The sequence below is a fragment of the Bemisia tabaci genome, chromosome 5, assembly GCF_918797505.1.
Source record: "Bemisia tabaci chromosome 5, PGI_BMITA_v3".
In the NCBI taxonomy this organism is placed as follows: Eukaryota; Metazoa; Arthropoda; class Insecta; order Hemiptera; family Aleyrodidae; genus Bemisia; species Bemisia tabaci.
In genome coordinates, this window is record NC_092797.1 from 52,496,634 (window position 1) to 52,512,456 (window position 15,823).

A 15,823-nucleotide genomic window follows, 5' to 3' on the forward strand; every position below is an offset into this window, starting at 1 on the left:
ATTTTCGGTCTCGGTTTCACTATCCGTCGCCCCTCCGACGTAAGGGCGCATCTCTGCTTTAGCGAGATCTGCGAAAATGAAGTTATACGAAGAACAGGACAGGCCACCCTTGATTGCTCGCCCTCGGCCAATGGTTCAGGGTTGGAAAAACGAAGTATCATCTTCTCTCATGGTTAATCTACACGGGGAGCAAACGAACGTCGAGATAGCGAACGCATTTTACTCAATCCCTGGGTCGTCTCTGGAGTTTTGGCAAGAAACGGAGCGATTCCGCCTAGAGGGGGCTACGTAGCGGACAGGAGGTGTAACCCTCTAGTGAGGTTAAAAACCGAGATAGATTTTTAGAATTTGTTTCAAAAAAACACTTTTGTTGCAGAAATGTTTTTTAACCAAACAGATGATTTAATGTACGTACATGACGAAAAAAAAAACAGAAATATCTTTTAAAATTGTCTTAAGAATATTTTTCTGGACACCAATTACACCAACTCCGTGTCTTATTAAACCCATTAAGTAATGCATTTGAAATTTTATTAGGATCACTATTTGATGAAAAAGTTGTATTTTAAGATAGTTTCTCAAAGTGCTTGTCCTACTGTGGAATGTCTGCAGCGCTCTATTTCTCAGTGTAGCTCTTTCTGAGATTTACTTTATTTTCTGAAACTTTTAGGCAGGGCCGGATTTACACTTTTAGCGCTCTAGGCTAAACCTAGGGTGGCGCCCTTAAAAGTAGGCGCTCTCGTGGGGGGGGGGGGGGGGGGGGTCCCCAGACGCCCCTCCTCTCCAGATCAGAAGGAGGATGTTAGGTGTTAGGAAAATGTTCAAATTCACCTTTAAAAAAAACACGATTTTAAACAGTTTTGAGGTACGTTTACGTTTGCAAGTTGGTTTTGGAAAATAAAAAGTAACAAAAGACTTGTTAAATTAAAAAAAAAAATAAATAAATAAATTCTCAAAGATTTTGCGCCCCTCAGAATGTTGCGCCTTAGGCTGCAGCCTATGTAGCCTATTGGTAAATCCGGCCCTGCTTTTAGGGGAAGGTGCGGACCCTCTTCCTCATCTAGCAATTCTAGCATAGGTTTGAGGATTTTTTTAAAACATTTTTCACTCCAAATGATTAACCCTTTATGACATCTTAAAGAGCCAAAATGTAATGTCCTTGACGAAAATAATGTGACTAGTAGATACTAGCACCTAGTTCGCAAATCTTTGACTCATTAGAAAGCTTCGTTTGTTGTGTGTTAATCCAAAAATTCCGTTTTGCGAAAGTCGTGCTCCTCCATCTAAGAACACGGTAATTCAAATCGCGCGCCACGCGCGGTGTGTCATCCGCTTTGTTGCCGGTTTTCTTTCATTTCGTCCACTGGTTCACTCAAGACTCAACTGATCCGCCGTCAATACTATCTTTGTCAGTTTGTCCGCCGTGTTTTGTTTTTATCACAGATCAGGATTAGGTTTTTATCCTGTCTAGAGTCTAGTTGTTTCGTCTATGCTCCGCACACTCCAGACTCCACACGTGAGCGTTCGAAAGTGCGTACTGTGCGTATTTACATTTATCCTTTCAATTACCACGCTTGGTGGATAATCACAATTATTTGTACTATTTTGCCTTTTTTTGATCGTGGTCAGTGAGTCAGTGAATTACTTTACTTGAAGAGCTATCAGCACATACCTACAGACTGAAAAATACGACATCATTATCATGGAAAAACGAGCCATCGGAATTGATTTGGGAACCACCCATTCCTGTATCGGTGTCTGGCAAAATGGTAAAATGGAAATAATAAGCAATGAACAAGGTAATCGAATAACACCCAGCTACGTTGCTTTTTCAGATGAACGTTTAATTGGAGATACTGCCAAAATGCAAGCTCCCATCAACCCGAAGAACACCATATTTGATGTGAAACGTCTCATAGGTCGCAAATTTGATGATCCTCTAGTGCAGGCTGATATGAAGCACTGGCCCTTTACTGTTATCAACGATGCTGGGAATCCTAAAGTGCGCGTTGAGTACGAAGGAGTGGAGCGGGTATTTGCGCCTGAAGAAATTAGTTCCATGGTCCTGTCAAAATTAAAAGAAACAGCTGAAGTCTACCTAAACAGAGAAGTCACTGATGCTGTAATTACTGTTCCAGCATATTTCAATGACTCTCAAAGACAGGCCACAAAAGATGCAGGCACTATTGCAGGGTTGAATGTCTTGCGAATCATTAATGAGCCCACTGCAGCTGCCATTGCTTATGGTCTTGATCAAAACTTGAAAAGTAAGCGGAACATCCTGGTTTTTGACTTGGGTGGCGGTACTTTTGATGTGTCTGTCCTGACCGTTGATGAAGGTTCCTTATTCGAAGTGAAATCGACTGCTGGTGACACTCATTTGGGTGGTGAAGACTTTGACAGCCTTTTGGTGAATGATTTGATCGAAGAATTCCAGCTGAAATACAAGAAAGATCTCACATCTAACCCCCGAGCACTAAGCAGATTGAGAGTTGCTGCAGAGCGAGCTAAATGCACCTTATCGTCGGCACTATCTGCGAACATCATGATTGATAGTTTATTTGATGGTATTGATTTTTACACACTAGTAATCAGACCTAAGTTTGAAGACCTCTGTGCTGATTTGTTCCAAAGAACATTGACTACAGTTGAGAAAGCTTTAACAGATGCTGAACTACAAAGAGAAGCAATTGATGATGTAGTTCTTGTTGGAGGTTCCACCAGAATTCCGAAGATCCAATCATTGCTCCAGGATTTCTTTGGTGGTAAAACCTTGAATCAGTCCATTCACCCAGATGAAGCTGTTGCTTACGGTGCTGCCGTGCAAGCTGCATCACTGAGTGGAAATGATGACTTAAAAATTAAGGATATAGTGTTGCGCGATGTTACTCCTCTTTCCCTTGGCGTTCAAATGACAAACGACGTATTCAGCGTTGTCATTAAGAGAAATACCAGGATTCCATGTAAAAAAACACAAAACTATACCACCCCAAAAGACAACGCGAAAGGTTTACGTTTCACAATCTATGAAGGTGAGCGTGCAGTAGCCTCTGAGAATCATTTGCTTGGTGAGTTTAATCTAGAAGGTATCAAATTAGCCCCCAAATTTGTACCTTCAGTTGATGTCACGTTTGACTTGAATGCAGAGGGAATCCTGTTAGTTACAGCTGAAGAAAAGGGCACTGACAAATCTGAAAACATTACGATCACGAATGAAAAGGGTCGCTTAACTGATAAAGACATCAGGCGAATGATCCAAGAAGCTAAACGTTTCAAAGAAGAAGACGACAAGCATTTAGCTCGATCCAGAGCTAGGAATCAACTAGGAGATTATACCTACAAAGTGACGCAGGAATTAAAAGCAGCAGAATCCAAGCTCTCAAAGACTGACAAGAGTCGCCTGAAAGAAGAAAGCGATAAAACCTGGGATTGGCTGAAGAAAAATCCTAAAGCTGGTCTAGGAGAATATAAACAGAAGTTGCAAGATATCCAGGGGAAGTGCCAGTCGATCATGAAGAAAATTAACAAAGATGATGCGCTACTTGATTAAGAGAGTCCAGTAGTGTGCTTTCTCATTCTGCCTTATTAGAACTTGAACTTTGAGTTATTTTGTCTTCATGATAATTGAATTAATAGTTAAATCTTGCACAAAGAGAGCTTGATGATTTTGGACGGTTACCAGAACTGAAATGACAATTTTCAACGCTTTCTCGATGTCAAAATTGTCAATAATTTATTTTCCCCCAGTGATTTTGACTTGTCAACCCATGTTTCTTTTGTTTTTCAAGTATTGCATTCAATTTTGGATCATATAATGGGTTATAATTTTTGCCACTGAGTTATTTTTAAATGTGTAAGCTGTATCTCTCTGCTGAACTCATGAATGTTTAATGTTATGTGAAGGGTCTTCTAATTCTAACCTTTAGTTCTAATATAGTCTCTTGATATTTACTCCTGATCTCATTTCATATTCCATGCAAAGTAGATTAGACCAATCTATGAAAAAGGAATTTCAAGGTGATTTGTCTCAGGTTCTTGTCATGGTAGATCTGTCAATTGTCATGCAATATATCGCATCAATTAAGTAAGTAAAAACTAGTGCTAGCTTTTCACTGAAGTAATAGCAGAAGAATGATGGTAACCCCTGTTCATATATTGAAAGAATCTTTCTCTAAAACAAAAAAAATTGTAGAATCTAGAGAAATGAAAGCACGATTTGGCTACCAAAGAAATGATGCATTCAATACTGAGGTTGATTACTGAATCGAATGCAACTTTTTTTCTGTAGCCAAATTCTGCTTTCACCATCCCGAAATTTGCATTTTGTTTTCATTTTTGAGAATGACTCTTTCGATTTATGTGCAAGGGTCATCATCCTTTTTCTGACTAAAAAGTCAAAATTTGTCGAGATTTTTTACTCAATGGTGCAATGCAGCACATGCCAGTCCGGTGATGCCTAGAACTCAAGACGAATCACCTTAAAGCTTCTTGTGAATCGTGCATTGATGCTAGGCAAGGAGCTGTTAACTCTGTTCTCGGCTCTTAATTGTGTTGTCTGAACTGTGCATTACCCAGACCTATTTATTGTCAAGATATTGTTTTTCTTAAGTACTACTAAGGAAAGACTAGCGAATCAATTGTTTTAAAATGTGTGAAATATTCTTGCCTTCAAAACTTCAGACTCAGCCGATAATGCAAATGAAAAATTTGTATCACTGCTGAGGAATAAGCTGGAAATGTTGAAAGGTGTTTTAAACAAATTTCTCACCCATAGACTCGGCTTTAAGGGCATATGTTCTTTTTCTGTATTGTGAGTTAAATTAAAATATGTATTTAACACCGAAAACACATGTTACAAATTTTGAAAAAAATGGTCCAATAATTTTTTCCTGCTGGCCGGGCAGTATTGACATAAAAACAAAACTGCAGCAACCCAAATCACAACCAGTGGTTCCTTGCATAGCATTAGACTTGACTGTTCTTGAGGTATGCTCAAAAGTACACACTTTTTCAAATAGGTCTATTTTTTTGCACGGACTATATTAGTAGCTCATCAGATAATTGTCCCTTTATCTATGAATCTTCTTCAGTATTATTTTTATAAAATGTTTAACGAAGTGTCATCTCTGACCTTAAGAGTTGAAGGGCTATACCCAACAGCTGTAGTTCATACAAATTGGTTTTTCTATTTTGTTGTTGTTTTTAAATTAAATTATAAGATCAGCGTCAATTATTGGAAAGAGGCTGCTCATTGTAATCTAATAAGGTAAAAAAAGAAAAGAAAAGGAAACAATTTATGTCATCGATTTTCTGCCCTCTCTTGAGTCATACTTGAAATTTTCTCGTATCCCCTACAAAACCGTCTTCTTCAACACTGAAGTGCCCAGTGAGGAAAATGATATTTTAAATCGCAGCATTATGGCAAAGTTTTACGCTTTTATTTAGCTCAGCCAACTGATGGTTTCATGGTATATTTTTATGTTTTATTTATTTTCTCGCCAAGAAGATGTTTCTTCGAATTTTTCTGATTTCTTTGTTTCTTGTTTGAAGAGAGGATCCTTCAAGAAACTTCTCTAAGTATGTTTTTTTTGTATGCCATCAGCAAGCAATCTATGAATAAACTATGGAAGTACTTTCACGATGTACTGATACGTAGATATTCAAGTATTTCATGGAACACAAGAAAACTGTCACTTTTTCGAAAAACCACGAGACCGTAGAAGGGAAGTGTAATAATTTTCCACGTCCAATTTTGGATGGAGAAGTTACGGAAATGGACTTCTTTAAGTGCTAACTCAGACAGTCTACAAGGGTACAAGGTATTTTCAAAGAGCCGTTATGCAAAAACGACATTTTCCGCCCCCCCCCCCCCACTAAAACTTATTCAAACTTCGTCTATCAGTTACTAATACTGGAGGGCTTCTTTCCCCAAATTTTCAGACCCCCAAAAAATTTTTTGGGGGGGGTGGCGCTAGGGGGGGTGGGAGTCAAAACCTGTGAACCTCGATATCTTTCGAACGAAACAAGATATTGAGGCCCGGTTTGGACGAAAAATCGTCTAAAATTGCATACTTTAAGATTCTAAAGTTCAAAATCCCAAAATTAAATTTTTAATTTAACTTATGTGCTTTTTTTTCAGTTTTTGAGGAAAAACAATTTATTTTAAACACACTAAAACTGAAAAAGCACAATTTAGTATATGAACCGAAATCAGTTTTTTTAAATTGCTCGTCTTTTTCCGCATCCAAAGAGTGGTCGTATAAGCTGGGGAACCGAACGGTTCCGGAGTTATGATCGATTGAAGTTTCCGCTCAACGCGCGCCGACCGATTTTCGCGCGCAAAAAAGTCGGATTTGACTGTTATTAAATCAGATTGAATGTTCAAACTGAGCAAAATGCATTATTAGGGACTCTTGAGGGTGGCTGAGTTCAGGAATTACAGATACTTCCAAAAAATTCACGTTTTTAAAATTACAGCTCCGTACAGGACTACTGAGCGGCCAGTCGGCGCTCAGTGGGCCTCTAAAATAGCGCTACGGAGCTGTAATTTTAAAAACGTGAATTTTTCGTTTTTCGATCATATCTCCGGAACCGTTCGGTTCCCCAGCTTATACGACCACTCTTTGGATGCGGAAAAAGACGAGCAATTGAAAAAACTGGTTTTGGTTCAAATACAAAATTGTGCTTTTTCAGTTTAGTGTGTTTAAAATAAATTGTTTTTCCTCAAAAACTGAAAAAAAGCACATAAGTTAAGTTAAAAATTTAATTTTGGGATTTTGAACTTTAGAATCTTAAAGTATGCAATTTTAGACGATTTTTCGTCCAAACCGGGCCTCAATATCTTGTTTCGTCAGAAAGATATCGAGGTTCACAGGTTTTGACTTCCACCCCCCTAGCGCCCCCCCCCCCCCAAATTGTTTGGGGGTCTGAAAATTTGGGGAAAGAAGCGCTCCAGTATTAGTAACTGATAGACGAAGTTTGAATAAGTTTTAGTGGGGGGGGGGGGCGAAAAATGTTGTTTTTGCATACGGCTCTTTGACCTTCCGAAGGCAGTAAACGGTCCTTAACTAGACAGGTCCTTCATAGAGTGTCAAGTATTTTCCCAGGTTTAATTAAGGGTTACCTCAGAGTAAGGTTCTACAACATAACAGCTAAAAATCCAAGTCTCTAAGAATTTTTAAGTACAGAATATTTACCAGAAGAAAATGCCCATTGTTTTTCCTCAAATATTAAGAAAGTGAATGGATGTCGTGTCATATAGGGTGTGTTTCCCTCTCAAATATTTCATCTGGGTTTTTTCAATAATCTTTCAGGGAAAGCCCGCACTTTTCATATTGAAATTAGTTTTGGTTTATTTTTGAATCAGCTCATATTGCTTTGTTCAATTTATTACTGTTTGTGTACTTTACTTAAGTAATTAATAAATTTTATATTTCTTAATTTGCCTGTTTTAATCAGAAAATATACTTATTGCTTTACTGGCACCTAAGCAAAGTCATAGAGTTAAGTTATCTAAACTGAGAATGAACAAGAGTCAAGGCAGGAATGCAGATTATTTTTTCCTCGCGAATTTTTGGCTAAAAGAAAGTCTCCCAATTTTTTTTTCATTCAATACAAAGCAAAGACCCGAAATTTTAAGAAAATGCTCAAAACAATGTTTACAATCGAAGCGCCGGGAGGAGGATGGGCACTTCTTGGCTGCGGTCTCAGAATCTCCGCTAACATTTTATCCATCCTAAGAGAAGCAAATGCACGTATTTCGTCGAAACTTAGTGCATATGCTCTATAATTTCACAATGCATGCCGTAATGGATAAATTCCAGAAAAATCACACGTTCATTTTTTTCTATTAAATTTAAATTAGTATCAGAGATTCTGTCTGCTACACCGCAAAAGAGAAGTGGTCTTTCTGGATCCAGCACTTCAATTTTAAAATTATGGTTCAGGTTTTAAAAGTTCTCTCTGTCCTCATGAATGCACTAAAAATCATATACTTCTTGCATCCTGGGTATGTGTTCTGCTGTGCTAAGGAAAAACGCCGTATAAACCTTCAGGCGTTGCCAAATTTCCAATTCTGAAACATGAATCTCCTGGTAAACTTTGAATATTTTTCATCCAATTTTTCAGATAATGTTGTTGAAGATTTCACGCAGAGTGCCTGAAAATTTCAAGGAAAAATATTCATAACTTTCCACAAAAATAATCAACGTTTTATTCAAGTAAATTTGGCAACTCTCGAATGTTCCTACGGCGTTTTTCCTCAGCACGGCAGTATTGGTTTGGTCATTTCCCATGAAGGAAATTAAGCATGGAAGTTCATCAGTTGGTAGTGAATGTTGTTATAAGGTCACTAGTTGAATGGTTCTACTACACTAAATCAGAGATATTTTAAATCATTGAGTTACGTGCACAAATTCCTAGGAATTTTACAGTGCGACCTTATTATGATCCATCTTTTTCTCTTCGTTTCCTCAGAAGAGGCACTGCTAAAGCCTGAAAAACCGAGTGTGTATTGATGGCCGAAGTGCGAAACGACACGGAAGTAATAAAATTGCTGATTCAGCAATTAAATCGCTAAAAAAAAGTGACTACATTATTTCAACGTAGATTTTACAACACAAAAATGCTACTTTAACCACCCTTGTGGTAATTAAAGTAGCATTTTTGTGTTGTGAAATCTACGTTGGAATATTGCAGTCACTTTTTTTTAGCAATTTTATTTTTTCCGTGACGTATCTTCGTCGAGACGTTGCAGACATCCTCTCATACTCGGTTTTCTCCTTTGGAATACTAGCCAACGTAATTTCTTGATAACCTTCTTGGTTTTCTTCTCTGTCAGTAGAATATTCTGCATACATTTCAAACTAGGTAACTATGTAGTTAATTTTTTTCCCCTCTCTCAAATAAATAAAATGGCGGAAATTTTGAAACATTGCTATGGTGTTCCGTGGTTTTGCACTTTGGTCATCGATATATACCTATTGAAATATACAAAATTGATCTCCCTATCACCTTTTAGTGCACAGAAAGTTGAGAGCCTTTTTGCTTCAGAGAAACCCTTTGTTTCCTGTCAAGTTGATACTTGCATTATTTTCTTCCATTTCGATGAGCAAAGTGCAAAGCCTTGTATCTCCATTGCGATGTTTCGAAATTTTCAATCCCATTTTATTTTTTCGAGAAAGAAGGAGCCATATTCATAGCTTGAAAATAAAGAAACTTTGGCGAACCGAGAGAAAAAATCAGGACAGTTTCCTTTCTAGAAGTAACGTTGAGTAGTATGACAAAAAGTTTGCGACGTCGTTGCGAGCGGAAGTACGTGTTCCCGCTCATTGGCCGTCTAATTTATTTTCAATTTTTAATGCTTTGGGAATCGTTGTAATTAAATCTGGAATCACCGAAATCTTTAATTTGAGCATTTCAAATGTTCCGCCATCAGATATACAGGAATATTCATGAAGAATAATTTGAGATGAAGCTTCAAAAGCTTTATGCTATGTATACCCCAAGGCAAAGGCTTGGACTTGGATATAGACCCTGGTAAAAATCGGCGGTAGGAGCTGCGTTTCAAAATACCATAGGAGTTCTTAAAGCCGACTAAAGAAGGCTATTGAAAATCATATAGCCGGGCTATACGAAGCTATAAAAAAGTATACAGTCGGGCTATAGTTCCTATCGCAGGGTTTTACACTTTATCGCCATTGGCTATAAAAGGGTAGTAAGAAATTGTGTAGAAATTCGTGTGCTTTGGAAATTATTAAGTTTGATACGGAACCACCTTAATATTTACAAAACACACATTATATTTTCCTTTAAAACATTTTTTTATTCATCAATTAAAAATAAGAATAATCCATACAGAGTGTGCGAACATTTCAAAATCATGAGTTGAAAAACGCTGACTCCGCGAGACTAAATATTAGAGCCTAACACAAAGCGGAGCGGCGACGCACTGGCGCCTACAAACCTAACAGGGATACTTCACGCATTGCGCAATGCGTGAAGTATCCCTGTTAGGTTTGAAGGCGCCAATGCGCATTTTGCGCTCTCTGCCCGCCCGCCGCGCCGCAGCGTGCCACGGCGCGGCGTCTGAAGCAACTATTTCACACCAGATGTATTGCACAGTATCATAAGAAATTGAAGGCGCTCAAACATATTAAGAATGACAGGCATCCTTCAAAAGCACGGAGCTTTCCTCGCAAAATAAATCAAGATACTACGGCACAAAAAGAGAGCGGTAGTCCAAAAACTAACCAAGTCCTAGTATCCGTTTTTCGTAACGTTTAGCATAAAATGTATAGTCTGGCTGTTGCTTAATCGCCATCGGCTGTGAAAGGCTAAAAGAAATTGTACAGCCAGCTACAGAAGCTATTGGAAATCTTACAGCCGGCTTTAGGTCTATGGTATTTTGGAACACAGATTCTACTGCCAATTTTTACCAGGGGAATTTCTGTTAGTATGAGCAATTCACCTACAAACCTAAAAATGAAGAGAGCACTGAATTAAATCCTTTCATGCATGAGGCACGCACAGTATTTTAGACGAATATGCGTGTCTTATGCAATACTTATACTGTAGAATAAATTCAAACTGCTCACATGCCACAACTGGACCTCCATAAAGCATGTAGTCTCACATTGGGGAAAATAAAATGGAATTCTTACTAAGTAAGCAGGAAGATGTTGCAAGGCGAAATATTTTTTTTCCGGAGTCAGTCGAATGTGCTTTTCCATTTTCAGTCTTTATGACTGCTTTCATTTTCAAATTGTGGCTTTTTTTCTTATATCAGAGAAATGCCGTTGTTCCCACAGTACTAATACTAAACTCACGGCAAAAGTGAATTTTGAAGGCGTTTGAACTCTTTCATTTTGGCTAGGACTAGCAGGAATGGGTATTATCCCGCACTGCTACTGTATAACAATCTTAAACCTCAGCTTAAACTTTTTAGGTACATAAAGAACAAAAAAGTAGAATAATATGGGTGAGAAAAGCAGATCAAGTTAAGAATTTTTTGAAACCTGCTGTAGGAATTCATTTTGACGTTCTCATGTCAATGAATCTATGAAAATGTTTGTGGATGGTATTCAAATGGTATTGCAACATCACAATTCCAGTAAGCACTACTTCTCAACTCATGAGTGTTGATGACTGCATAGGTACATCCATATACGTGAATTGATGCTGCATTTACCTTAGTAGGGAGTGAGAACATACGACACCTTCTCGCATTAGAGGTTGCGACAAAAAACCGACAGCTCCTTTTTGCGAAGGAAACGGGAGGTTCAAAAAAGAAGAAAAAAGACTTGGCAACGGTTAGAAATTTTGAGCGTTGTCGTCGGATAGTCGTCGGGCTTGGACGGAACTAGGAGCCAGGCCAAATTGCAACGTTGCGTTGTAGTACATAGCTCGTTGTACCGGTGCGACTGTAAGACTTCGTGTACCAGTGAACAAAGTATTGGAGATTTCTGGCGAATTTTCAATGGTTTTTTAACGAAACTTTAAATTATCACAGTCAAAACTAAGACAAGTAATAAAGAACAGGTTATGTACCTAAATTAATTTTACCATGTATTATTTCTTAAATTTTAATTTCAGTGACATGAATGTGCGTGTTGCATATTCAAAAGTTGAAGGTACTCCCACTTTACTGAGACTAACAATAAGTCTACACTGACAGTGAGTTGGTTGAGGCGCCTCATGCAACTATTCGTGTTCCACGGATGTGTGTGTTGCATGTTCACAAATTGAAGGCGCTCCCGCTTTCCTCACGTCTTCAGAGATGCTCGGAAGTTGTCAGCTGTAGCGCCCGAGTAACTGAGTGCCCATGTAGGGATAGCATTATCACCAAAAAGTCCCGCTTTCTGTTTGGTCGACGAATTTCCGGATTTCGTAGTAGCCCCTTCGTTCCCAGTTTTCCACCGAAAGTAAAGAATTAAAGAAGATTTCGATCGAGTCCGAGAAATGCTGTCGAACTTTTTTGATACGATTTACCGACGTTTGAACCTTTGAAGCAAGTTCTGAATAATCACGACTCATGGATATTTTTGCCGAGGATCACCATCTTTCTATTAGTTTCATTCGTCTCTCTTTCGAAACTACTAATTTCTATTGGTCGGGTTTGTTGACCTAGATACCTACCGGGGTTCTTAAAAAACTCATGACTTTTAATAAAAACTCCCAAGGATTTTTTGCTCATTGGAGGCCTATGTTTGACGGAATGTATAATGATTTGGTAATTTTCTGTTCCTTTCCAGGCCTTTATACACCTAAACATGGTTCTCAAAGCCGCGATTTTGGTGAAGAATGCGGGTTTGCGATCGAATGCTGTAAAATCCGCATTTCTGGCCAAAAGGCACTTCAAGCCCATGCTTAGGTCAGTATTAGACCCGACAGTAAACTGGAAATGACCAAATCATGATACATACATTAAGGCCGTGTTTATACAGCATTTGACTCTTGATCGCGACGCGATTGCGCTCATTTGATCCGAGACTGCGACTTGACGGGGATTTGATGCGTGTGTTTATACAGGGTTAAACTCCCTCGCGACTCAATTTTAATTTATCACCAATACTGTTGGGTCGTGGTGGCAGTGCATCATGTCTTCATCCGACGAAGAAGACGTGCTTTTGCTATGGGCGGTGAATAAGCATCGTCGTTTTCGTCGTTATAGTGAACACCCTTTCAATACAGAAAATATTAAAAAAAGTCAGTATTTAAGTTTTTTGTTAGCATAAAATGCATTCCGTGGGTTCCAGAGGCATGGCCGAGCTTCCACCAGTTCCATAAGCTTCTGGGCTTCCTCTTCAGAAGTCATAATATTAGCCAACCTCTCAAACCTTTTTTATTTTATTAATAAACCACCTTTTTTAAAAAAGATGAAATAGTTTTATCGTCCGTTCACTGCACCAATCAAGACAAGACTGATCAAGAGTCAAGTCGGAGTCTAGAGCACAGAGTCTCGTCACAGACCGCGACGCGACTGAGATTTGATCGTCAAATCTCAATCGCGTCCGAGTCGCGACATGTATAAACATTCTCATTCAACTCCATGTGTTGTGCCGAGTCACAGTCTAGTCGCAATCGCGTCGCGATCAAGAGTTTAATGCTGTATAAACACGGCCTAAAGCCGCCTTCATAGCGCTCTTTGGCGCTCTGCGACATTTAGCCGCCAAAGTCCCTTTCCTCCCAAAGCCTCGTAGGGAGTTGGCACTCCATCATTACCTCTAAAACCCTTTGTCGCCACCCTTTCACTGGGCATCCCCTTCGTTTCCTTCCAGGAGGAACCCTATCAAGCATCTTCTTCGGCAGCCTTTCTTCCGTCATTCTGTTTTCATGACCATACCAGACAAGCTACGAGGGTCATCCAAAAAGTAAGGTTCCCTACCTTTTATCTTTCGAACGAAAAGAGATAAATCAAATCCGTAAAAGTAAACATATCAGGCATACTCTAAGCTTTAAAACAAGCTCAAGTTTTTGAAAATCGGTCGAGAAATTCGCGAGGAAACTCAATTTTACTGAGACGACCTCCTGTCGCTGCGTGCCCACCTCCGAGGTCAGGATGCGCGGAGAGTCGTTTACTTCAGACTCGGCTCATCGCCTCTAAACATCAAACCATGAATGAATTCAAAAGATTTCATTAAGTAGGTCTTGCCTTACTTTTTGAGATAGTCTCCGCATCTGTTTTGAAATTTCTGGTATCATTACAGCAGCTTTTTCATGCCCTCCGCGTAAAAGGTCTCGTTTTGGCTCCAAAACCAGTCATTGCCAGCGCTCTGCACCTCTAAATCGGTTGGAAATCGCTTTCCACAGTGGGAGTTTTTCATCTCAGGAATAGACGAAAGTCACCTGAGGCTAAATAAAGAGAGTACAGAGGATGGGGGAAAAAGTTTACCACGAAAAGCAACTGATTTGGAAGTGCAGAGCGCTGGCAATGACTGGTTTCGGAGCCAAGACGAGACCGTTTACGCGGAAGGCATGAAAAAGCTGCTGTACTTAATGATACCAGAAATGTCAAAAAAGATGCGGGGACTATCTAAAAAAAAATTGTAAGGCCTACTTAATGAAATCTTTTGAATTCCTTTTTGATTTGATGTTTAGAGGCGATGAGCCGAGTCTGAAAAGTAAGCGACTCTCCGCGCATCCTGACCTCGGAGGTGGCACGCAGCGACAGGAGGTCGTCTCAGTAAAATTGAGTTTCCTCGCGAATTTCCCGACCGATTTTCAAAAACTCGAGCTTGTTTTAAAGCTTAGAGTATGCCTGATATGTTTACTTTTACGGATTTGATTTATCTCTTTTCGTTCGAAAGGTACAAGGTAGGGAACCTTACTTTTTGGATGACCCTCGTATTAGGTCATGACGTCGAATACGATGTCATTTTGGACTCCCATCATCTGACGCACTCTTTTGTTGCGCACCCAATCATGATGCATTCTGTAATAAATAGACCCTCGATGAGCATAAAATCGTTGAGTTGAGGAAATCCAACCAGGGTGGGTCCAACAACGGCCCTATCGATATTCCTCCTTTCTGTCTCTACGGAACTATTGTTACAATGCATGGAATTTTAGACACTGCCCCCCTTTTTTCCGTTCTTAAGAAAGAAGGGAAAATGCAAAAGTTATCAGTAAAACATGTTTCACTTTTCTTTTTAAAAATAAGGTACCAGAGATTTTGCAACATAGTGCCAAGCAAGATACAGGGTCTTCCAGCTTTTCCTTCCATCTTTGTATCTTTCCCCTCTCTAGTTTTTTCTTCGGTTTTAGGTTTTGATTCAACATAGATTTTAATTTTAAGTAAATGGTTCCCTTGTTTTTTCTTCCAGTGTGGGGGAGTAGCAGCTGATCAGTCGTCATTCCGAAAAAGTTATTCGTGACACGATGAAAGGTACAGCGTTTTGGTAAGTTTGTCAAAATTTTCATACTAACTATACGTATTCCTCTTTTCTCTTCATTTCTTTTGTTTCACTTATTTATCTCGCGTCTGACAGGCATTAAACGATTTTGGAGTAAGTCAGTCTGAGCTTTTGACTCACCAATTCACCATACTGACTTGTCAATTCTTCGGAGCTAAATGTGGAATATGTCGTTATGGTCATAAAAGTGTCACATTTTTTTGCGGCAGTAAGAATGAATCGACGGTGTAAGTCGGCAATCACACAACTCGATTTGCGACGTTGCAGACTTCCTGTCATACTTCATTTTTTAAACGGGAAACTACTCAACGGCAACTCTTTAAAACTGCCTTGATATTTCTTCGCGGTGCGAAGAAAATTCTGCAAAAGCTTCAAGGAATGATGTCAATTTGTTCTCCTTTAAAAAAATAATGTAGAGGCGGAGATTTTCAGACACCGCAAACGAGTTATGTGATTGCCGACTTACACCGTCGGAATGTTGTCAGTCGCAGTTGTGAAAATGTTCAACCTCTTCCCTCCTCCCCTCCCTTCCCTCCTCCCTTTCCTCCCCTCCCCCTTCACTCCCCCTTTGGACGGGTGCAAAAACTCTCGACCCCCGCGACCGGTCGCGTTGGAAAATGGGAAGGTCCCCCAAATTAGCCCCAAATGGGGTGCCACACACGGGAACGCAGGTACGTCTCGTTTTTATACAATTCAGATGAGTTTTGCTGTTATAGCTATTTCAGCGATTTCATCTGAAAGAGATCAAACGAATTTTGAAGAAAACTCGATTTCGAAAAGACTTTTACTGGCTCTCTTCGCTATCACGGCAGAGCAGTAAAGTGAGGGCTACTTCATCCTTATCTTATCATCGCGGGAGTCATCCGGCTCTAGGTTGCCAGATTGTGTGGAAAAACCTGATATTTTACATC

General features: G+C 39.4%; 2 protein-coding genes across 6 annotated transcripts in view; both read left to right on the forward strand.

The window, feature by feature from the left end:
- LOC109039837 (uncharacterized) overlaps window positions 1-15,823 on the forward strand; it is a 45,518-nt gene that overhangs the window by 15,152 nt on the left and 14,543 nt on the right. For 3 of the 5 annotated variants that reach the window (XM_019055509.2, XM_019055506.2, XM_019055507.2), the window contains one exon: window positions 14,823-14,897. The gene's annotated coding sequence lies outside the window, so the exon portion shown is untranslated. The remainder of the gene's footprint in view (window positions 1-14,822; window positions 14,898-15,823) is intronic. The other 2 variants (XM_072300911.1, XM_072300912.1) reach the window with 1 other exon arrangement.
- On the forward strand, window positions 1,457-5,847 carry LOC109039836 (heat shock protein 70 B2-like). Its single transcript, XM_019055503.2, has one exon. The coding sequence runs from the start codon at window positions 1,703-1,705 to the stop codon at window positions 3,548-3,550; it is 1,848 nt and encodes a 615-aa protein (XP_018911048.2). The 5' UTR covers window positions 1,457-1,702; the 3' UTR covers window positions 3,551-5,847.

Coding starts and splice junctions, on each gene's coding strand:
- LOC109039836 (XM_019055503.2), top strand. CDS start 1,703: ATGGAAAAACGAGCCATCGGAATTGATTTGGGAACCACCCATTCCTGT.